Below are 23,681 nucleotides of genomic sequence, written 5' to 3'. Positions count from 1 at the left end.
GGCAAACCTCGGACTTCCGGGGTCTGTGTCGGCAGCTCCGTAGAAATGAACGGAGCGCCGGTCGCGCTTGTGCGCAGGCGTGACCAGCGCTCCTTTCCTTTTTTTGGAGCTGCGCAGACTCCGGAAGTCAGAGGTTAGTCATGGAGAACATTGGGGGAATTTCGGTCCCCCGTTGTCCCTATCGCTGCCAGCGATCACACATGTATCCCCTATCCTGTGGATAGGGGATACATGTCTTTTGTAGGACACACTATAGGTCGGATTTTTTTGGGTGTTTGGGGCTGCATGGTGTTGCATGGTGTTGCCTACAGGGGGGGCTGTATGGCGTTATCTACAGGGGGCTTTATGGCGCTATTTACAAAGGGGTCTGTATGGCATTATCTACAGGGGGGGGGGGGGGGGGCTGAAAAAAATTCCCTATCTACAAGGGGGGCTGTGTGACACCCGGGTTTGCTTTGGGGCCCAGTCTTTCCTAGTTACGCCCCTGCGTTTAACGTATACGCCATGAGCCTGTGTGTGACGGATGTTACTGTTCGGCATCTGTCACAGGCATCAGTCAATAATAGGCTATTATGGCATCCGTTTAATGTATAAGTAATGAAAAGCTATTGAAAGCTCATGACATATATGTTAAACTGATGCCTATGACGTTTGCCATACAGTGAATGTTAAGAAAGACGTATACCGCGTGATATGCGTATTTGTGTGGGATACGGTTGTATGGAATAGTGTAGTCTAATATAATAATCCATACCACAAATTAAAGAGGCTCTGTCACCACATTATAAGTGCCCTATCTAATACATAAGGAGATGGGCGCTATAATGGAGGTGACAGTAATGCTTTTTATTTAAAAAAAAAACGATCTATTTTTACCACTTTATTAGCAATTTTAGATTTATGCTAATGAGTTGCTTAATTCCCAAGTTGGTGTATTTTTACTTTAGACCAAGTGGGCGTTGTACAGGGGAGTGTATGACGCTGACCAATCAGCATCATGCACTACTCTCCATTCATTTACACAGCGCATAGGGATCCTGTTAGATCCTTATGTGCTGTCTTCTACTAACACATTAACAATACTGAAGTGTTTAGACAGTGAATAGACATTCCACGGAATGTCTATTCACAATCTCTGCACTTTGTTACTCTGTCTGTGGTAGTTACAGCAGAGGACGCGTAATCTCGCGAGATTACGTGGTAAATGACAGGTTACGACGAGATTACGCGTCCTCTGCTGTAACTACCACAGAAACAGTAACGAAGTGCGGGGATTGTGAATAGACATCCCGTGGAATGTCTATTCACTGTCTAAACACTTCAGTATTGTTAATGTGTTAGTATAAGACCGCACATAAGGATCTAGCAGGATCCCTATGCGCTGAGTAAATGAATGGAGAGGAGTGCATGAGGCTGATTGGTCAGCGTCATACACTCCTCTGTACAACGCCCACTTGGTCTAAAGTGAAAATACGCCCACTTGGGCATTAAGCAACTCATTAGCATAAGGCGGGATTCACACGACAGGGTTTCCCGGCCGGGTGCCGGCCGTTCATAAATCGGCCGGCACCCGGCTGCATTAGGAATAATAGACCCCTAATGGGGCTATTCACACGACCGATTTTTTGACGGCCGGGAAAACCGGCCGTCAAAAAATAGGACATGCTCTATTTTCGGCCGGGTGCCCGGCCGCCCGGCTCCCATAGAAGTCTATGGGGCCGGGTAATACCCGGCCATCACCGGAATGTGTCCCGAGTGATGGCCGGGTCTACCGTCGCTCGCGCACTCTCTCTCCTCCTCCTCACAGTGCAGAGTGCATGTGAGGAGGAGGAGGAGGGTCTTTTATTGCTCGCTGTAGGAGTCGGAATCCCCAATCCCCGGCCAGGGATTGGGGATTCCGCTACAGGAGAAGTGCGTGACTACACTGTCCAGATATGGACACAGCGAAGTCACTCACTTCTGCAGCGGAATCCCCGACTCTATGGCCGGGGATGCCGCTACAGGAGAAGTGCATGACTACACTGTCCATATATGGACACAGCGAAGTCACGCACTTCTGCAGCGGAATCCCCGACTCTATGGCCGGGGATGCCGGTACAGGCGAAGTGAGTGACTACACTGTCCATATATGGACACAGCGAAGTCACGCACTTCTGCAGCGGAATCCACGACTCTATGGCCGGGGATGCCGCTACAGGAGAAGTGAGTGACTACACTGTCCATATATGGACACAGCGAAGTCACGCACTTCTGCAGCGGAATCCCCGACTCTATGGCCGAGGATGCCGCTACAGGAGAAGTGCATGACTACACTGTCCATATATGGACACAGCAAAGTCACGTACTTCTGCAGCGGAATCCCCGACTCTATGGCCGGGGATGCCGCTACAGGAGAAGTGCATGACTACACTGTCCATATATGGACACAGCAAAGTCACGTACTTCTGCAGCGGAATCCCCGACTCTATGGCCGGGGATTCCGCTACAGGAGAAGTCAGTGACTACACTGGCCATATATGGACATTGAAGTCAGTGACTTCTCCTGGAAGGGGGGGGGGTGATGGGTGCAACCTACAGGGGGCTGTTTGGGATCACCTACAGGTGGCTGGGTGGCATCACCTACAGGTGGCAGGGTGGCATCACCTACAGGGGGCTGAGTGGCATCACCTACAGGGGGCAGGGTGGAATCACCTACAGGGGGCTGGTGGGTGGCATCACCTACAGGGGGCAGGGTGGGTGGCATCGCCTACAGGGGGCAGGGTGGGTGGCATCGCCTACAGGGGGCTGGTGGGTGGCATCGCCTACAGGGGGCTGTGTGGCATCGCCTACAGGGGGCTGTGTGGCATCGCCTACAGGGGGCTGTGTGGCATCACCTACAGGGGGCTGTGTGGCATCACCTACAGGGGGCTGTGTGGCATCACCTACAGGGGGCTGTGTGGCATCACCTGCAGGGGGCTGTGTGGCATCACCTGCAGGGGGCTGGGTGGCATCACCTGCAGGGGGCTGGGTGGCATCACCTGCAGGGGGCTGGGTGGCATCACCTGCAGGGGGCTGGGTGGCATCACCTGCAGGGGGCTGGGTGGCATCACCTGCAGGGGGCTGGGTGGCATTACCTGCAGGGGGCTGGGTGGCATTACCTGCAGGGGGCTGGGTGGCATTACCTGCAGGGGGCTGGGTGGCATTACCTGCAGGGGGCTGAGTGGCATCCCCTACAGGGGGCTGGGTGGCATTACCTACCAGGGGGGCTGTGGCATTATCTACAAAGGGCTGTGTGTGGCAACAAATTTAAATGAAATTCATCCGATTTTAAAACGGACAGGGAAAAAAACGGATGCAAATCGGGTCCAAATCGGCCGGTAAAAACGGCAACTCGGCCCGGAACGGAATCGGAACGGATGCAAATCGGATGCAAACCGGCCGGGAAAATCGGCCAAAAACGGCCGATTTTCCCGGCCGACACTCGGACCCTGTCGTGTGAATGAGGCCTAAGGCGGGATTCACACGACAGGGTTTCCCGGCCGGGTGCCGGCCGTTCATAAATCGGCCGGCACCCGGCTGCATTAGGAATAATAGACCCCTAATGGGGCTATTCACACGACCGATTTTTTTGACGGCCGGGAAAACCGGCCGTCAAAAAATAGGACATGCTCTATTTTCGGCCGGGTGCCTGGCCGCCCGGCTCCCATAGAAGTCTATGGGGCCGGGTAATACACGGCCATCACCGGAATGTGTCCCGAGTGATGGCCGGGTCTACCGTCGCTCGCGCACTCTCTCTCCTCCTCCTCACAGTGCAGAGTGCATGTGAGGAGGAGGAGGAGGGTCTTTTATTGCTCGCTGTAGGAGTCGGAATCCCCAATCCCCGGCCGGAGATTGGGGATTCCGCTACAGGAGAAGTGCGTAACTACACTGTCCAGATATGGACACAGCGAAGTCACTCACTTCTGCAGCGGAATCCCCGACTCTATGGCCGGGGATGCCGCTACAGGAGAAGTGCGTGACTACACTGTCCATATATGGACACAGCGAAGTCACGCACTTCTGCAGCGGAATCCCCGACTCTATGGCCGGGGATGCCGCTACAGGAGAAGTGCGTGACTACACTGTCCATATATGGACACAGCGAAGTCACGCACTTCTGCAGCGGAATCCCCGACTCTATGGCCGGGGATGCCGCTACAGGAGAAGTGAGTGACTACACTGTCCATATATGGACACAGCGAAGTCACGCACTTCTGCAGCGGAATCCCCGACTCTATGGCCGGGAATGCCGCTACAGGAGAAGGGCATGACTACACTGTCCATATATGGACATAGCAAAGTCACGTACTTCTGCAGCGGAATCCCCGACTCTATGGCCGGGGATTCCGCTACAGGAGAAGTGAGTGACTACACTGTCCATATATGGACACAGCAAAGTCACGTACTTCTGCAGCGGAATCCCCGACTCTATGGCCGGGGATTCTGCTACAGGAGAAGAGAGTGACTACACTGTCCATATATGGACACAGTGACGTCACTCACTTCTGAAGCGGAATTCCCGACCTGTGGCAGGGAATTCCTCTTCAGGAGAAGTCAGTGACTACACTGGCCATATATGGACATTGAAGTCAGTGACTTCTCCTGGAAGGGGGGGGGGATGGGTGCAACCTACAGGGGGCTGTGTGGGATCACCTACAGGTGGCTGGGTGGCATCACCTACAGGGGGCTGAGTGGCATCACCTACAGGGGGCAGGGTGGAATCAACTACAGGGGGCAGGGTGGCATCACCTACAGGGGGCTGGTGGGTGGCATCACCTACAGGGGCTGGGTGGCATCACCTACAGGGGGCTGGGTGGCATTACCTACAGGGGGCTGGGTGGCATTACCTACAGGGGGCTGGGTGGCATTACCTGCAGGGGGCTGGGTGGCATTACCTACAGGGGGCTGGGTGGCATTACCTACAGGGGGCTGGGTGGCATTACCTACAGGGGACAGGGTGGCATCGCCTACAGGGGGCTGGGTGGCATCGCCTACAGGTGGCAGGGTGGCATCACCAACAGGGGGCTGTGTGGCATCACCTACAGGGGGCTGGGTGGCATTACCTACAGGGGACAGGGTGGTATTCCTACAGGGGGCTGGGTGGCATCGCCTACAGGGGGCTGTGTGGCATCACCTACAGGGGGCTGTGTGGCATCACCTACAGGGGGCTGTGTGGCATCACCTACAGGGGGCTGTGTGGCATCACCTACAGGGGGCTGTGTGGCATCACCTACAGGGGGCTGTGTGGCATCACCTACAGGGGGCTGTGTGGCATCACCTACAGGGGGCTGTGTGGCATCACCTACAGGGGGCTGTGTGGCATCACCTACAGGGGGCTGTGTGGCATCACCTACAGGGGGCTGGGTGGCATCACCTACAGGGGGCTGGGTGGCATCACCAACAGGGGGCTGGGTGGCATCACCAACAGGGGGCTGGGTGGCATTACCTACCAGGGGGGCTGTGGCATTATCTACAAAGGGCTGTGTGTGGCAACAAATTTAAATGAAATTCATCCGATTTTAAAACGGACAGGGAAAAAAACGGATACAAATCGGGTCCAAATCGGCCGGTAAAAACGGCAACTCGGCCCGGAACGGAATCGGAACGGATGCAAATCGGATGCAAACCGGCCGGGAAAATCGGCCAAAAACGACCGATTTTCCCGGCCGACACTCGGACCCTGTCGTGTGAAAAAATGCTAATAAAGTGGTAAATTTTTTTTTAAAATAAAAAGCATTACTGTCACCTACATTATAGCGCCGATCTCCTTATGTAGCAGATAGGACACTTATAATGTGGTGACAGAGCCTCTTTAAGGTATACCGATGTGTACCAGCCTGACGGAGGTCAAAAGGACTCCTTTTTTTTTTTTTTTTGGCCTTGGTTGGCTATGGATGCATTTAGCATGCATGTTGGGAACTTTCCTGGTGTACGCGCTAAATGTAGAGCAAAAACAGCATGTGAACAAGGCTTTAGGAAGCAAGGATGCAGATTTAAGAGAGTACATCTTGAATATTTAGTCCAGAAATTGATCTACAGGGTGGGCCATTTATATGGATACACCGAAATAAAATGGGAATGGTTGGTGATATTAACTTCCTGTTTGTGGCACATTAGTATATGGGAGGGGGGAAACTTTTCAAGCTGGGTGTTGACCATGGCGGCCATTTTGAAGTCGGCCATTTTGTATCCAACTTTAGTTTTTTCAATGGGAAGAGGGTCATGTGACACATCAAACTTATCGAGAATTTCACAAGAAAAACAATGGTGTGCTTGGTTTTAACGTTACTTTACTCTTTCATGAGTTATTTACAAGTTTCTGACCACTTATAAAATGTGTTCAAAGTGCTGCCCATTGTGTTGGATTGTCAATGCAACCCTCTTCTCCCACTCTTCACACACTGGTAGCAACACCGCAGAAGAAATGCTAGCACAGGCTTCCAGTATCCGTAGTTTCAGTTGCTGCACATCTCGTATCTTCACAGCATAGACAATTGCCTTCAGATGATCCCAAAGATAAAAGTCTAAGGGGGTCAGATCGGGAGGCATTTCTTCTGCGGTGTTGCTATCAGTGTGTAAAGAGTGGGAGAAGAGGGTTGTATTGACAATCCAACACAATGGGCAGCACTTTGAACACATTTTATAAGTGGTCAGAAACTTGTAAATAACTCATGAAAGAGTAAAGTAACGTTAAAACCAAGCACACCATTGTTTTTCTTGTGAAATTCTCGATAAGTTTGATGTGTCACATGACCCTCTTCCCATTGAAAAAACTAAAGTTGGATACAAAATGGCCGACTTCAAAGTGGCCGCCATGGTCAACACCCAGCTTGAAAAGTTTCCCCCCTCAAATATACTAATGTGCCACAAACAGGAAGTTAATATCACCAACCATTCCCATTTTATTTAGGTGTATCCATATAAATGGCCCACCCTGTACTATGCCGAACCATCTCTCTTTTTAAAAAAACAACGTGGTGTGATGAATTTTGAACCTCCATGTGCCTCACATTAATAGTAATTAACCCCATCATGTTCCTCAGTCATAATGGACAACATTGGGTTAATTTGTGAGGTACATGATGGGGTTTATTACTATTAATGTGAGGCACATGGAGGTTCAAAATTCATAATACCTCGTGCCTCACGTTAAGTGAAAGAAGGCGTTTTTTTTATTTTATAACAGTATAAACATAAATGATGATATTAATGTGTTATTACGGTCGTGACGATACCGAATATGTGTATTTTATGTATTGACTTATTTTAGTGTGTGTGTGTGTGTGTGTGTGTGTGTTTTTATTTAACATTACTTTATTTTTATTATTTTACTTTTTTATTTTTAAACTTTAATGTCCTGGCATATATCTATATACTGATAGCACAGAGACAGTTGTTAGGACATACCGAAGTATGCCCTAACAGAAAATATAGTCAGACAGCCATGGGGTCCTTCAATGGACCCTGGGCTGTCTGTCCATACATGGTATGGCCCTCCATCTCGTCCGCAGGAATTCCCTGTCACGCGATCCAAAGGGCATCCCCCCCTTCTAATTTTACCTTTGAATGCTGCGGTCAGCTTTAACCGCAGCATTCAGGGGAATAGCGGCGGAGATGAGAGGTTTACAGCGGGGTAGTGGCTGTGTAATACAGACATTGCCCCGCTCCTAACAAGTGGCGGCGCAGGCACTGAAGACAGAACATGGGGGTGTTTTTCAGTGTGTCTGCCATGCTCTGTCTTCATGCTCATTAGTGCAGCACTGATCGTATCACATCATCCTGACCGCGCGCACTTCTACGGAGCGGGGCAATGACTCTATTACACAGCCGCAGCCTCGCTCTCATACATTCATGTATTACTATACTTAGCTGTGTGGCCGCACAGATTAGTATCGAAATACATGAAATAATGGTATCGAACCGTTTGGGGATGCAGAGTATCGAAACAGTATCGAAGTTTTGATGCATCGTGCATCCCTAGACTTTAGCACTGTTTATCCTGAGATTCATGAATCGAGTGCCATGACACTGTTATAGACAGAAGTGTGTTAAGGGATTGGATGTATCTCTGTATAACAATGCGGAATTCCATTCGGGGTCTGTGGAAAGCTTGGTGACAACCCTATGGGCACTGTAAGGTTGGAAATGTAGTCTCTCATCAGGTTAGTCAATCCCTTTCTGTCCCACTGATTGAATAAGGTTTTTGGCTACTGGAAGCCGGACACTGCAGAGAAATGGCATCAGGAACGTTGGATCAAGAGGATTAATTTAGAGTGCGGGGAGGGGAAGGATTGTCACAATAACCTGGCAGGGCTGGGTTACTTCCCCTGGAAACCATCACTTCAGGCTGACATATAAACTGGGATAATGTCCATGCAATCTAGTGCTGACCTCCTGATTCCTGGATTGTCTGGATGTATTGTATACAATGTGATATAAATGGTGCCTCTGTTCACCCCCTGGTATGCTCAACGTCTCTGGCGCAGCTGGTAAACCACCGGGGAATTAAAAGAAAAGCGATATCTGGAATGTTTTTCCAAAAATCAAATAATTAACAAAACTCAACCTGCCCCCGTGGAAGTGCCAGTGACGCGTAGTACTGAGTCGTCTGAATCCTTAACTGCTTCCACTTACGGAGACCGCTCATTTGTTTCGCTGGTGCTCCTAGATCCAGACTTCTGGGCATTTTTCTGTTCCCGTTAATGATTGACCTCTTACATTTGTCTTGTATGGAGTCGTGTGACAACCTATAAGAGATTGGTCTGTGACGTACCCGCAGTGGGATATAACATTTAGCTATAAATGCTGGTGAACTGGCCGAGACAAGCTGAGATACATGGGACTGCCAATAATTAGATAATTGGTGTAGCACAATGCTGCTCTTGTGGTACACGGATCACTAGAAGATGGTCTGAAGGGAAGTAGCCTCCAGTTGTCATCTGCCTCTTATAATGACCATGTGACCTACATTATGACCCTCTTGAATTCTTTGTGGTTGTGATCAGTTCGCCTGGCACTCACGCCTCTTTCTAAATCTGAACCGCATTCCAGAAGAAAACATGGGCTTTTTTTTAATAATCATGAACATGTTGCCATGAACCAAGTCTTCAGTGTTCCTTTTTTTTTTTTTAATCGGAAGATTATTAAGATGGCCGTTTTCAGTTTACAGGGTGCAGGCAGACCCCCTACCGCCCCCCAAATATTCAGACACTAAAATAAAGCAAAGGAAAATAAAATGCTGAGATTCTCTCCCCCCGGATCTTCTCCGGCTCCCACGTCAGGCCGCGACGCATACATGGTCGGGGACTTATACGTGATGCAGCACACATCCCGACGCTGGACGTTGCGAGCGGTGTTCCTGTGTCACATATAACGTCCTGCTCAGCGTCGGAACCTTATATGTGCCGCTGCCGGATGTGGAAGCCTGAGGAAATCTGGGAGGGGATCGAAAAAGAACTGTGAGGTGAGTATTTTTTTAAATTTCATTTCAGATCAGGATGGGGGGGAGAAATGAGGCCACTCACACCGCAAGCGGAAGGATCCCAAGGTTTTATTTAGAGGCATGCGCCTTTTAATAAATCTGTCACATCTTACTCCAGCTGTTGTAGTGGAATATTGCACATTAGTGTTCTTATACATAACAAAACCGTTTCATGGAATATTTTTGTTTTTTTCCCCAGGAGATCGAACCTGAAGTTAAACTTGATGGGGAGACCGCGTCAGACAGTGACAGCAAAACCGACACTGGGGGTACTCAGCAAGGCACCCCGACTGATGACACCCCAGAAGTACTCAACCGGGCCTTGTCCAGCCTGTCTTCCAGGTCACGTCATCTTCTTATAATGATCTAGACTGTTACTCTGTGTATTGCTTGCCAAATCCCATTTTACATGATATTTGGCATGCAGGAGTTAAATGTACATCGGAGCTGTTGACTTGTATTCATTGACTGCACTGTAAGCAGATTACAGAGAATCCCCTGCGCTGGTAAATCTCAGCTGGCAGCCTCACTAATGCTTTACTGCAATGATGAAAATGAAGGATACTGCTGCTTGCTAGAAATCCCCGATCCCCTCCGGCGGCTGTACAATATGTATGTTCGGGTAAATCGTATATTTCACTCAAAACTGGGAAATTCGAGCCCTCATATCTAAGTTTTCCAAGGGGGAAAGATTCAGTACCTTTAAAAAAAAAAAAAACTCTTTTGTCTTCCATCGGCTAATGGAGCCCTATGGACACCTTGAGCGTGTATGTCAGAGGCTCCCCAGACCTGCACGCCAACTGTAGGGCAAAAACACAATGTGAACAGGCCCTAAGTCCTGAATTGTTAAAAATTCTATATATAGCAGCAAAGAGTCTGACAAATTATTGTTTCTGTTATTTGTAAGAAGCACGGGGCATGTGCGCTGTCTACCAGTATAGATGGGGACCAATGTGTAACGTTCTTGTGTTTGACACCGAGGGAAGATTTCAAGATTGGTTAACAAGGTTATTTCCCTAATGCATTATCTGATGAGGTTGTGTGTTACTGATTGGTAAAGCGACTACATAACATCTTAAGTATGTTGTCAGTCTGCAGTGTTCTTCGCTGATATTTTCCTTGGCGTCATTAAGTTTAATGAAACCTCCTGTTCTCAGCCTCCTCCTCTGCCTCATCATCGAAAATGTACATTCTAGAGCATTGACTATCTGTCACTCGGGAGTCTGGTAAAGCCACAAGTGTCCAAACACTGCAGGCTGACACCCATCTCCGCTTCTAATTTCAGGTGACCGGGAGAACACCATGGCCAAGGCAGAGTGGCTTGTTGTTGGTGCCCCATTGCACCTGGAGAACTTGCTTCGCCAGTCCCCATAGTTATGCCTTTGATTCTTTTTGCACAGGAGCACTGTCATGCTAGTTAAGCAAATCCTTAAAGGGGGACCCCTAGTAGCAATTGTTGAATTTTCCTGCAGCACCACCACAGGGTAAATAAAGCATTACGTAGTTCATGGTAAAATCAATGAGCCATTTGTCTAACACATATATATGTTGGGTCCCCCAGAGCAAGAAAAGCTTTTTGTAGTCTCATCACTTTGGCTTAGAGAAACCATTTTCAATACCTAATAGGGAATTCTGAATTAGCCAGGCACCATCCCATGGTATTATGAAAAATCGCTCCAAACCAGAACTATTCTACGTTTCTTATAGTCGATGCTGCTATTCATTTCTTTACAGACATGGATATTGGTTTAATCAAAACAAATCTGCTACTGAAATGTGAGAGATGTCCTACTTTGTCACCAGATGCCTTTTAGAGCAGCCATGTTTAATAAGATGACAGGGCGACCCACGAACAGTTACCCAATACCATCTTATCAGGACTACAGGACGACTCTTCCGTTGTGGCACCATAGTACGTCCAGCCAAACTGTTCATAACTATTCATGACTGGTAACAGAAGACCAGGCCGGGTGAAGAGCTTGCATGCCCATGTCTTCATTTCCATTATCTGATGGGCTGTTCCTCTGACTGAAACAATAAGTAAATTAGATTCTTCCTTTACAGGATAAAGGCTTTAGTTCAGGAAACGGTGCTTTAAATAGACTGAACAGGATGGTTGGACGTGGCAGTTTATGTCGCTCTATAATCCTGATCAAACAGGGTTTTCCTGTGGGAATCCTGCAAGTAGCACAAAAAACAAGTTTATTAAACTGCAGTGTCATAAATTTACATTTCTTCTGCAATGCGGAATGCTTTATATATATATATATATATATATATATATATATATATATATATATATATATACTGCTTGTATATCTACACACACTGTATATGTATAAAGTCAATGTGTGTGTATAGTTTGGGAAACGTATATCAGGAAGATCTACGGGGGACTGTAGGTGAACCAGCTACTGTGGTTAGCGCCAAAGAATGAGAGTATAAATGCAACTCTGCTACATATGTACACACACACTTATATGTAGATCCCATTTCTGTCATAATGTTACATATTGTGCCGTGTGATTTCCCTAAGGTCCAGGGCTTCACACTATTCACACTATTGTAGTGCAACAGCTATAGCCTATAGAAATACCGTACATTGATTATAGAAAATAAACGTTTTTATAAATGTTACACTTCTACATAAAATGAGCAGCCAAGATGGGAGCTCCCCAATTATATAAGTATCTATGCACTCTAAATATGTAAAATATATCTGGTGCTCAAGGGGGAAAAAAAGACAAGGAGAGGATTAAATTCAATTAAAGTTAAATTATTATTAAAGTGAGAACTAACAATTGCTCATCTATTTCCTAATTTCCTTCTTATAAATTAATACTTTTATGCCGGCCGCTACAAAAGTTACAATCTGTTCATTGGTCCACGCTATAACAATAATCTTATGCATTATGAGCATACATAGTATAAAAATATGGAAATATCTTCAAGTTTTGTCCTAGGACGGTACTTATAGAGGCTCTGTCACCAGATTATAAGTGCCCTATCTCCCACATAATCTGATCGGTGCTGTAATGTAGATAACAGTAGTTTTTATTTTGAAAAACTCTAAATTTTGACCAAGTTATGCACAATTTTAGATTTATGCTAATTACTTTCTTAATAGACAACTGGGCGTGTTTTTTTTACTTTTTTACCAACTGGGCATTGTAAAGAGAAGTGTATGACGCTGACCAATCAGCGTCACACTTCTCTCCATTCATTTTTAGCAGTACTCGCAACACAGCGTGATCACGCTGTGCTGTCACATACTCCCACATTAACTTTACCGAAGTGTCTTGAGAGTGAATAGACATTGCCTCCAGCCAGGACGCGATGTCTATTCACACTCCTGACACTTCGGTAAAGTTTCTGCGATTGACAGCGCAACGTGATCTCGCGAGATCACGCTGTGCTGTGTGAGTAAGTCCCCAAGAAACTTTACCGAAGTGTCGGGAGTGTGAATAGACATCGCGTCCTGGCTGGAGGCAATGTCTATTCACTCTCAAGACACTTTGGTATAATTAATGTTGGAGTATGTGACAGCACAGCGTGATCTCGCCAGATCACGCTGTGTTGCGAGTACTGCTAAAAACTAATGGAGAGAAGTGTATGACGCTGATTGGTCAGCGTCATACACTTCTCTTTAGAACGTCCAGTTGGTAAAAAGTAAAAACACGCCCAGTTGGTTATTAAGAAACGAATTAGCATAAATCTAAAATTGGTCATAACTTGCTAAAAAATGATCGTTTTTCAAAATAAAAACCACTGCGGTTATCTACATTACAGCGTCGATCAGATTATCTAGAAGATAGGGCACTTATAATCTGGTGACATTCCTCTTAATGGAATGGAGCTGAGAAACGCTAGTCTAGTGAATGGCCAGCTTTACTGGAAGGTAAAATGTTTGGTTGGCTGATTGTTGACTTTGCTAACCGTGATGTCTTCTCCATGACTAGATGGAAGAACTGGTGGATCAGAGGCATTCTCACACTGGCAATGATTGCATTTTTCTTCTTCATCATCTATTTGGGACCTATAGTGCTCATGATGATTGTAAGTGCTACCCGGGGTTTTCTGGTTAATTGAGACTAACTGACTGACTGATTTATAACACATGTAATCTTATTCCTACAGGTGATGTGTGTGCAGATTAAGTGCTTCCAGGAGATTATCATGATCGGCTACAATGTCTATCATTCCTATGATCTACCCTGGTTTCGGACGCTTAGCTGGTAGGAAAAGGGTTTTCAAATGACAATATATCTCCTGCCTATCTATCTTGAATGGATTTCATAATTGAATAAAAATGGTAGTGCTAGTTGCTTGGTACATAGAACTGGATTATGGTGCACATCAGAAATGTTACCCCTTAAATGGACACTAACTTTTCAAATTTATGCTAATCTAATAGTATATCTGTTATATGTCAACTTTGTCATTTACCTTTTATCTATGCAAATTCTGTGTGAAGTTACTGCCACTAGGTGTCTCCATTCCTGTAATCTGTTGTCCATCCCTTGTTGTCAAGACAAAAAAATCATCTCTAGTTACAGAGCAGAGGCAGTGTGTCGTCACAGCCTGCCCATAGAAGTCTATAGGGAGGGAGAGCCTGAGGCGGGAGCAGAGGGGAGAGAAACAGACGGTGCAGCCCATACAAGTCAATGGAGAGGGGAGTGGAAAACAGGAGCAGAGACACATAGATGCTGCCCATAGATGTTTATGGAGAGGGGGAACAGGAGGAGGGTGCAGAGAGGAGGGACACATGCTGTAACCCATAGAATTTTACAGAGAGAGGCAGCAGGATCAGCGAGAGAGTGGAGATGCAGGCTGCTGGTAAGTGTTATATCTCACCACAGTGCTGGATTCTCAGCTACACTACTCATTACTGCTGTATAATTTCCATGTTGCTGCTGCTTCTATATATGTGATAGAGATAATAGAGCAGGATTCTGCTCTTCTATATGTGCAGTGTATAGAAGACATGATAGCAGTTAGGCTCTACCCACTAGCTCAGAGCCAAATTAGAAGTAAATAGAGGCCTGACGAGGGGAAAACTGCAAAAAAATTCCATTGTAATGGCCGCTTGACACCGCTATGGTTTATTTACTTCGGCAGCCTCCTTCTGCCCGGTGCCGCTCCTCTTCTCTGAGGTCCACAGCTGGTGGCCTCCCTCGCCGCCGGGGTTCTGCCCTGGATATTCAAGTACCTCCCCTTTCCATGCTTTTGGCCAGAGAAACTTGGTTCTTTGAGTGTTCCCAGTTTTCCTAGAGTCTCCGCTATCTGATTTCCTGTTTTTGACCTCCGCCTGCATCTTGACCGTTCGTGCCTGCCGCTTACCCTGACCTTTTGATTTGTTACACGTGACAAACTTCTGCTGCATGATCTGACATTAACTGCATGACCCGTTTTGACCTTGCAGCCTGCCCTGACCTTTTGCTTCACCTGTCCATGCTATTTGTCACTACACCTGTTACGATGGCCGTCACCAAGGAATACTACTATAGAGGTAGCAACCTGGGTTTCCCCTGCAGTGAGGTCCAGATTCTTGTTTAACGGTGAAGAGCAGAAGTCCCCTTAGACTCTGCTCCCAAGTTTAACCCCATGCCAAATCCATTGATGACAAGGTGGGTTCACACTACCCTCTGCTGGTACCATGACAGAAAATCCCACAGGCTCTGTGACAGCCTTATACAAGTCATATAATGGGCAGAAATAGTGTTATTTATTATGTACACACATGACTCCTTATTCTGAAAAGTCACCTGCAAAGTTAGGTATGCTTTAAGGACACAGTCAATTTTTGTTTTTTTCATCTTTGATTTCTAAGAGCCATAACTGTTTTCAATTGACACAGCCACATCTCCATCCCTCTATCTAACCGCTCCGATTCCGGCAAATGACGTTAAGGAGTTAGAGTCAATGTTTCAACTAAAGGTTCATTTACACAAGCAGATATTCGCAATTGCAAGTTAGTGACAGCAAATATGCGTAACCCCTTCCCGACATTTGACGTATCCATACGCCAAAGTCGGGTAGGGGAAGTATGGAGCGGGCTCACGGAGTGAACCTGCTTCATACGATGCCGGTGTCGGCTGTTTGTTTCAGCCGACACCTCAGAGTAACTAGCGGCATTTCGCTCGAGCGCGATTCCCCTAGTTTAACTCGTTAAATTCCGCGGTCAACATAGACTGCAGCATTTAAATCGTTAGAAAGAGGGAGGCGACCCCCTCTAACAGCCCACCGCAACTCAATCGCAGGGGGCGATGGTTGCTACGGCTGCCTGGGGGCCGAATGAACGCCCCCCAGGTCCGCCATCTTTGTACACCTATTAAGCCCTGTCTCCAGCTTAATAGTTGCCTGTCAGAATCACGATATACTGCAATACATTAGTATTGCAGTATATCGTGCAAGCGATCTAACGGTCGCTGGTTGAAGTCCCCTAGAGGGACTAATAAAAAAAAGTAAAAAAATAACTAAATAAACATAATTGGTATCGCCGCGTCCGTAAAAGTCTGAACTATTACAATATATTATTATTTAACCCGCACGGTGAACGCCGTTAAAAAATAAAAAATAAAATTGTAAACGCCAGAATCTCTATTTTTTGGTCACCTAATCTCCCACAAATTTTTTTTAAAAAAGTGCTCAAACCGTCGCATTTACACCAAAATGGTATTATTAAAAACTACAACTAAATTTTTTCCAGTTTCCTAGTACATTATATGGCAAAATAAATGGTGCTACGAAAAACTACAACTCGTCCGGCAAAGACCAAGCCCTCATAGTACTATATCGACGGAAAAATAAAGACGTTATCGCTTTTGGAAGGTGGGGAGGAAAAAACGAAAATGAAAATCTGAAAAAGGGCTGCGGCGGGAAGGGGTTAATAGCGATTACAGGCAGGCATTCAAACACACATTATTATCTAAATAATTTTTCTAAATTCATTGTTAGGTCGTCTATTGATCAAACGATTTATGTTTACATATCTAAATGTCGGAACGACCTACAATTATTTTTATGTTCACGTAAACGATTATTCACAGATTCGGAGAACGTTTTATCACTAATCGTCGAGTCGCTTTAGCTATTTGCATTGAGAGATTATTGAGCACGCTCGTTAGTGTTCGAACCTGACTTATTTCCTGCTGACCTGTGCCTTAACGTAAACGTACCCTACTTTTCAACTGACTTTTCAGGATAAGCTGACGTGTGTGTACATGAGGAATAACACTGGCTGTTATATGACTTTTTTTTTGCAGTTTTCCCCTCGCAAGGCTCTATTTCATATTCTCAGTTTTCTCCTACCTCTATCATATATTTATATATATATCTGTCTGTCTGTCTGCATGGGTGAGATTGTACAGCAGTAATGAGCAGTGTAACTGTGAATCCAGCACTGGAGTGAGATATACACCAGCAGCTTCAGCACGTCTGTCTCTCTCCCACCCTTCTCCCTCGCGCCCCTCCCTCGCGCCCCTCCCTCGCGCCCCTCCCTCGCGCCCTCACTTCTCTCCCCTCGCTCTCCCCCCTCGCTCTCCCCCCTCGCTCTCTCCCCTCGCTCTCCCCCCTCGCTCTCCCCCCTCGCTCTCCCCCCTCGCTCTCCCCTCTCTCGCTCCCCCCTCGCTCCCCTCGTTCCCCTACATAGTTTTCTATAGGCAGGCTGTGAAGAGACTTCCTGCAGTCTCTCTCCTGTACAACGAGAGACGGATTTTGTTTTAACAACTGGGGTGAACAGCAGATAGGTGCTCTTTAAAAGCTATGTACATCTTTGAATAAATATATATATTTTAATAAAACAGTATCAGTGTGTTTGGTGCAACTTTGAAAAATAAAAATAATTTTTAATAAGTAATTAGAGATACAGCTGCTTTTGTGTCCTGGATATACAGCAGCTGTATTATGCGCTAAAACCTGTATCCTTCAGGTCCACAGGATTGATGGGTTCAGTGTCAGCGGGTCCTGCGTGTCTCTGACACACAGGATCAAGCTGTTATCGATCACATCTAAGTTCATAAGAACTTAGATGTGATCGATGTAGTTTCCATTAGGGTATGTTCACACAGTCTATTTTCGGCTGTAAACGGCCCGAAAAACTGCTGAAAAATCGGAAGCAGAACACCTCCAAACATCTGCCCATTGATTTCAATGGGAAAAATGGCATTCTGTTCTGACGGGCCGTTTTTTTCGCGGCTGTTTTTCAAAACGGCCACGAAAGAGAAGTTCATGTCACTTCTTCAGCTGTTTTTGGAACCGTTTTTCATGGACTATAGAAAAACAGCTCCAAAAACGGCAGTGAAAATCACAAGTGGCTTAAAAACCGTCTGAAAATCAGGAGCTGTTTTCCCTTGAAAGCCGCTCCATATTTTCAAACGTTTTTGAGATTGTGTGTGCACATATCCTAACAGGTATGCAAACATCCACAACAAAGACACTTCAGGCCAATTCTATATATATTTTTTCATCATTATTATTATATCTGATGTTTTATGTTTTTTTTTAATTTATCCACAGGTATTTCTTGTTATGTGTCAACTACTTCTTTTATGGAGAGACAGTCACTGACTACTTCTTTACATTGGTCCAAAGAGAGGAGCCACTAAGAATCCTCAGCAAATATCATCGCTTTATTTCCTTTGCTCTATACCTTATGGGTAGGATGGTCCTATATTTATTGCACTTCTGTTTCTTTTTCTTACGGAATATTGTGAGATGAAGGATCTATACAGAGCTTCTAAAACTTAATCCACTTTCCTTGCATTTTCCAAATTTGTGACCCATCCATCCACTTTAGCTTTCTTGCATCTTATGAAGGACTGCAAATTTCAGTTCAGAAATATGTTAACATAACTGTTTTTTTTCTTTTTTATCTTCAGGTTTTTGTATGTTTGTGCTGAGCCTGGTGAAGAAGCATTACCGTCTGCAATTTTACATGGTAACCAATCATTTTATAAGGGTTTATACAACCTCCTGAGCAGGAGATGATGGGAGTATATGTTTATAAAAATTGTATTTATATAGGTCATTAAGAGAATGCTTTAACCCCATCCTGCATAGTGATCAGAAGTATAAAAAAAAAGGTGTAGTAGACCTATGCAAGCCCATTGTAGTTTCAAAACAAATATACATCATAATAATAATAATAATCCCTTTTTAACCCGTTAGTGACCGCCAATACGCCTTTTCACAGCTGCCACTAATGGGCTTTATGCTGATACATATGCCTTTTTCACGGCACTGCATCAGAATAAATAAGCGGTGCCGTGAAAAGGAAAAACTCCCTGCTCTCAGCTACCTCTGGTAGCTGAGGGCTTGGAACAGCGCCGATCCAAATCCACCTGTTTAACCCCTTCGATGCGGCGCTCAATAGCGAGCACCGCAGCGAAGTGGTTTGGTAGGGGGAGGGGGCTCCCCCTCTCACCCTACCGGCACGGCACCCTGCATGCGATCGCAGGGTGTCGGTGCTTTCTATGGCAGCCGGGGGCCTTAGGCCCCCAGGTCTGCCTCTAGCCAATGCCTGCTAGGCCATGCCAGAGGCATCACCTAGCAGGTGCCTGTCAGTTTTACACTGATAGGCAATAATACGCTGCAATACAGAAGTATTGCAGTGCATTATAAAAACATAGTATATAGTAAAATCCCCTAGTGGGACTAGTAAAAAAGTAAACAAGAAGTTTAATTAAGATAAATAAAAAACCCAAAGAAAAAACCTACTTTTTCCCTAACAAAATGCTTTATTATGAAAAAAAAGAAAGTTACACATATTTGGTATCGCCGCGTCCGTAACGACCCCGACTATAAAGCTATTAAATTAAAAAGGATGCCAGAATTGCTGTTTTCTGTACACCCTGCCTTAAAAAAATGTGATAAAAAGTGATCAAAAAGTCGCATGTACTCCAAAATGGCACCAATGAAAACTACAAGTCGTCCCGCAAAAAAAAAAAAAAGCCCTCATACAACTGCATCGGCGGAAAAATTAAAAAAGTTATGGCTCTTCAAATATGGAGACACAAAAACAAATAATTTTGAAAAAACAGTTTTTACTGTGTAAAAGTAGGAAAACATAGTAAATATATATGTAAATTTGGTATCGTTGCAATTGCAACAACCCACTGAATAACGTTATTATGTTATTTATACCACATGGTAAATGGCGTAAATTAAGGACACAAAAAAAGTGGCAAAATTGCTGCTTTTTTTCTATTACCCCCAAAAAAAGTTAATAAAAGTTAATCCGTAAATTGTATGTACCCCAAAATTGTGCTATTGCAAAATACAACTTGTCTCGCAAAAAACAAGACCTTATACAGCTATGTTGACACAAAAATAAAAAAAAGTTATAGCTCTTGGAATGCGACGATGGAAAAACGTAAAAAATAGCTTGGTCATTAAGGTTTAAAATAGGCTGGTCATTAAGGGGTTAAACAATGTGAAACAAGAAAGTAAAAAAATAAAAAAATGCTCAGTGTCAATGGGCCTTTAGACAAAGTGGAGAGCCGCTTAGAAGAGCATACTCTATGTATTACCTTCTCACCCATTTATTTGCCACTCTGTAATACTGCATCCTCTTATGAGAGGTCGACTAATTTCAGCAGATCACTGAGGCGGCTTTGATGTTCATTCTAAAATAAGCTGCATCTTTAAAAGGGTATTACCATCTGTGACGTTTTATGGTATTTTTACAGGCAATACCATAAACGTCTGATAGGTGTTCACCTTCGTGACACTCGCTTATCGAGAAAACGGAGGTCCCCTGACTGGAGAGGTGGCCTCGTGCCAGACAGAGGCAAGGCCCTCTTCCGCTATGAACCAGTGCAGGGAGCTTTAGGAATAAGTTGGGTTATATTGTAGCCCTGCCCCTGGACATGTAGTATTTTGTTGACTATAATATATTCAATTAATGGGAGATTACCATCATATAATGGAAGGACCTGCCAACACTTCATAACTGGTGGGGTTGCAACCTTTGGATTCTCCGCCAATCCCGAGAGCAGGGGAGCAGAAACCCCTTTGGCTTTTTCCCTGTGTTTAACTAGCGTTGCATCCCCTTCATTCTGGGAAATGTTTGGGGTCCCGGCAGTTCGATCCCTCCTGATTAAGAAGTTTTGACATATCCTCCAATGTGCCATCACATGTAACTGTGGGAAGACCCCTTCAACATTTTATCTGTTTGCACCTGCCCCTACATCAACATGTTCTTGTCTTTTTAGTTTGGCTGGACTCATGTCACTCTTCTGATCGTCGTCACGCAGTCTCACTTAATCATTCACAACCTGTTTGAAGGCATGATCTGGTGAGTCCTCATGTTCTGCTCACCCAGTGGACCACAAGATTGGAGATATCTGGCAGCCGCATCCTCTTTTGCTAAACAGCGAGCCAAAAATATTTGGTCCACTTATAAGAAAATGCTTTGTTACTATGTCTGAAAGACTCCCCAATGAACCATTCTAATGGGTAACTCTAGTGTCTTCATAGAATATTTTTCTAGGTTGATTTGTCCGCTTAGAATAGCTACACATGGTGTATTTCCATTATGTTGGTTATACGCCTCGACATGAAGGGTCATTCGACCCCCCCCCCCCCCCCCCCCCGCGGCCATAATACGGAAGCTAAAATGCAGCTGGATTAAGGACGTCTGCATGAGACCTAAGCCCCACTGCAGTCCCATGATGTAATATTTCTACATAATGCGGTAAATGAGCCAAAACATGGAACCTCTCATTTTGAATATTTTGAAAAGTCTTTCTATTTTTGTTCTTGGGATTTATCCATCTCTATTTCTAGTGTTCATTTTCTCAGCACAATAATCCACATTATAAGGAAAAAATGTTTTATCCAGAGAGAGCTCCAAGCACAACATATTGTGGATAATAGTTGTAACAGGCAAATACGCCAACCCTATAATTACTGACCTCCCCCACCACGTCTGGATGATGCCATCTCACTACACATTGTCTCTTTTGTCCCGACACCTCATTTCCCTCCTCTTAGATTATAAGCCTATTTGAGCTGGGCTTCCATTTATATTGTCCTCGCTCGAAGGGAAATGTTTGGCACAGTTGAAATAAAGTTCTAGATTATCTGGACACGGCTCAACTATTCGCCTTGATTTTACAGAGTTTTACATTTACCCTGACCGTGCTGGTCTTTTAACTCTTTGGGACTGCAGTATTTGTTTCCAATGATACCTTGCTTAGCAGCTGCAGTCCTATGTAAAATCTTGACTATAACAATAGGAAAGCAAACTTCTAATCACATATACTTTGCACTTACTGTACTAATTCAATGTAATCTTTAGTGGACCATATCACATAAGGGACCCATACTCGGTCTGGGCAATAGAATTTAAAAAACTGCGATTATGGAGCTGTATGGCTGCTGGCACTTCATGTGCTGCCATATGGCGCTGCGTCGTACGTCAGCGATATTCTCCCTTGGAGGTATTTTCTCCTAGAAGTATTGCATCTGTCATTCGTGAAGAAAAGAGCAAAAAACACGGCGCCACCTTGTGCAGGTCAATAGGTTAGGCAGGTGGAGAGGAAAACATTGCCATGCTCACCTAGACCAAATGAATAAATCGCAATAACAAATCCACAGGTACTGCTGCCAGATCCAAAACCGGTCCCCGAGGAGAACCGCTTAGCAAATTGAATGGATGAAGAAAAAGAAATGGATCATCTATAGGCGCTGCTGCGTGGTGAAAATCAACGGAATAGCAGAGAGGTGGAGTCCAGGTATAAAATATATTTTATTAAAACCAGACGTGGCTACGCGTTTCGACGCTGAACAAGCCTCAGGAAGACGCTTGTTCAGCGTCGAAACGCGTAGCCACGTCTTGTTTTAATAAAATATATTTTATACCTGGACTACACCTCTCTGCTATTCCGTTGATTTTCACCACGCAGCAGCGCCTATAGATGATCCATTTCTTTTTCTGCATCTGTCATTCGGGATTCAATGAAACATTCTACAACTTTTCTTTTCTGTTGCATTCGTAAGGAGTTTAAAAAAGAAAAATAACAAAACCGGTCAGCTCCACATATCTGACAGCAAGGCAGAGCTAATCTGTTGTCCGTTTCCCAAGGCAACCTGGAGAATTATGAAAGCAGACTTCTATAAATGTAGAAAATAACGCGATTCTGTAGTTAAAACTGGCCCAAAAACAGGAACGCAAAGCAGTTACAAAGTTGTTTGTCTTTCTATATAGATTAAAACTGATCTCAATGTGAGAGACGACTAATAATTTACTATATAAACACATTGCAGAACGTATATGACAAACCGCTAAAAACTGATGCGGAGATAAAAAAAACGAATTTTGATTATTATCTCTGACTTCTGTTCAGCCGCGTGATACCTGCTTATAAGTTTAATGTCCTACCCTCTGTAACCTTATTTATAACCGCTTCTTCCTTTCCGCTTAGGTTCATAGTGCCCATCTCCTGTGTGATCTGTAATGACATCATGGCATACATGTTTGGATTCTTCTTTGGAAGAACTCCACTCATTAAGGTAAAGTAAACCGGTTCTCTGACGTCTCAAATTGCTTTCAAACAGAGTTAAATGGTAAAAAGAAAATACCATACTTCCATTCGGCCCCCATATATTTCCGTTTTGGCAACCCGCTAGTATTATACAGTGCCAATTTAAATAAATGGATGAACATCTGATGCATGGTCGCACTGAGTCCTCCAGAGAAGCTCTCCGCTCTGGATTATGGAGGGGACCCCCTTTCTATGGGAGTCATATGGACATACAGTAGGTCGTCAAGATGCAACAACAATTGAGTGATAAGTGATAGGTTTCTGGTCGTTTGCCGTCACTGTTAGGGGATCCTACTGCATATGGCTTTACTCTATAGTAAATATGTGTGCTATAAACTCCTGCTGGTGGTGGCTGGAGGCAGTCCCAGGATAGTTCCAGGATCTGACGGTGGTCAGCCATTTATAACGTAACTCCTAGACGGTTAGATAGAAAGATAGTTGCTGCTCTTTGCAGGACCATGGCTGGCTTTCATCCTGACTTTTGCTCTGGTTCTCACCAGCTGTCGCCCAAGAAGACGTGGGAAGGATTTATTGGAGGATTCTTTGCTACAGTGTTGTTTGGAATTTTGGTAAGTACTGAGCTGTTCCACTTTCTCCACTTTCTCCACTATTCTACTATACTTGGCTTTCCACAG

The 23,681-nt window shown here is 45.1% G+C and overlaps 1 protein-coding gene across 3 annotated transcripts in view; it reads left to right on the top strand.

Annotated features, from left to right (window-relative positions):
• Positions 1-23,681, top strand: part of CDS2 (CDP-diacylglycerol synthase 2) — a 103,533-nt gene that overhangs the window by 56,067 nt on the left and 23,785 nt on the right. For all 3 annotated transcript variants that reach the window (XM_075858537.1, XM_075858538.1, XM_075858536.1), the window contains 8 exons: positions 9,699-9,841; positions 13,459-13,555; positions 13,637-13,734; positions 18,017-18,156; positions 18,379-18,437; positions 20,713-20,795; positions 22,927-23,014; positions 23,547-23,615. In XM_075858537.1, the coding sequence (XP_075714652.1) occupies positions 13,499-13,555; positions 13,637-13,734; positions 18,017-18,156; positions 18,379-18,437; positions 20,713-20,795; positions 22,927-23,014; positions 23,547-23,615 (594 nt within the window). In that variant the 5' untranslated portion in view covers positions 9,699-9,841; positions 13,459-13,498. The remainder of the gene's footprint in view (positions 1-9,698; positions 9,842-13,458; positions 13,556-13,636; positions 13,735-18,016; positions 18,157-18,378; positions 18,438-20,712; positions 20,796-22,926; positions 23,015-23,546; positions 23,616-23,681) is intronic.

This window comes from Rhinoderma darwinii, chromosome 3 (assembly GCF_050947455.1).
Source record: "Rhinoderma darwinii isolate aRhiDar2 chromosome 3, aRhiDar2.hap1, whole genome shotgun sequence".
In the NCBI taxonomy this organism is placed as follows: Eukaryota; Metazoa; Chordata; class Amphibia; order Anura; family Rhinodermatidae; genus Rhinoderma; species Rhinoderma darwinii.
The sequence above is the reverse complement of the archived record's forward strand: the minus strand, read 5'-3'. Positions and strand labels throughout refer to the sequence as shown.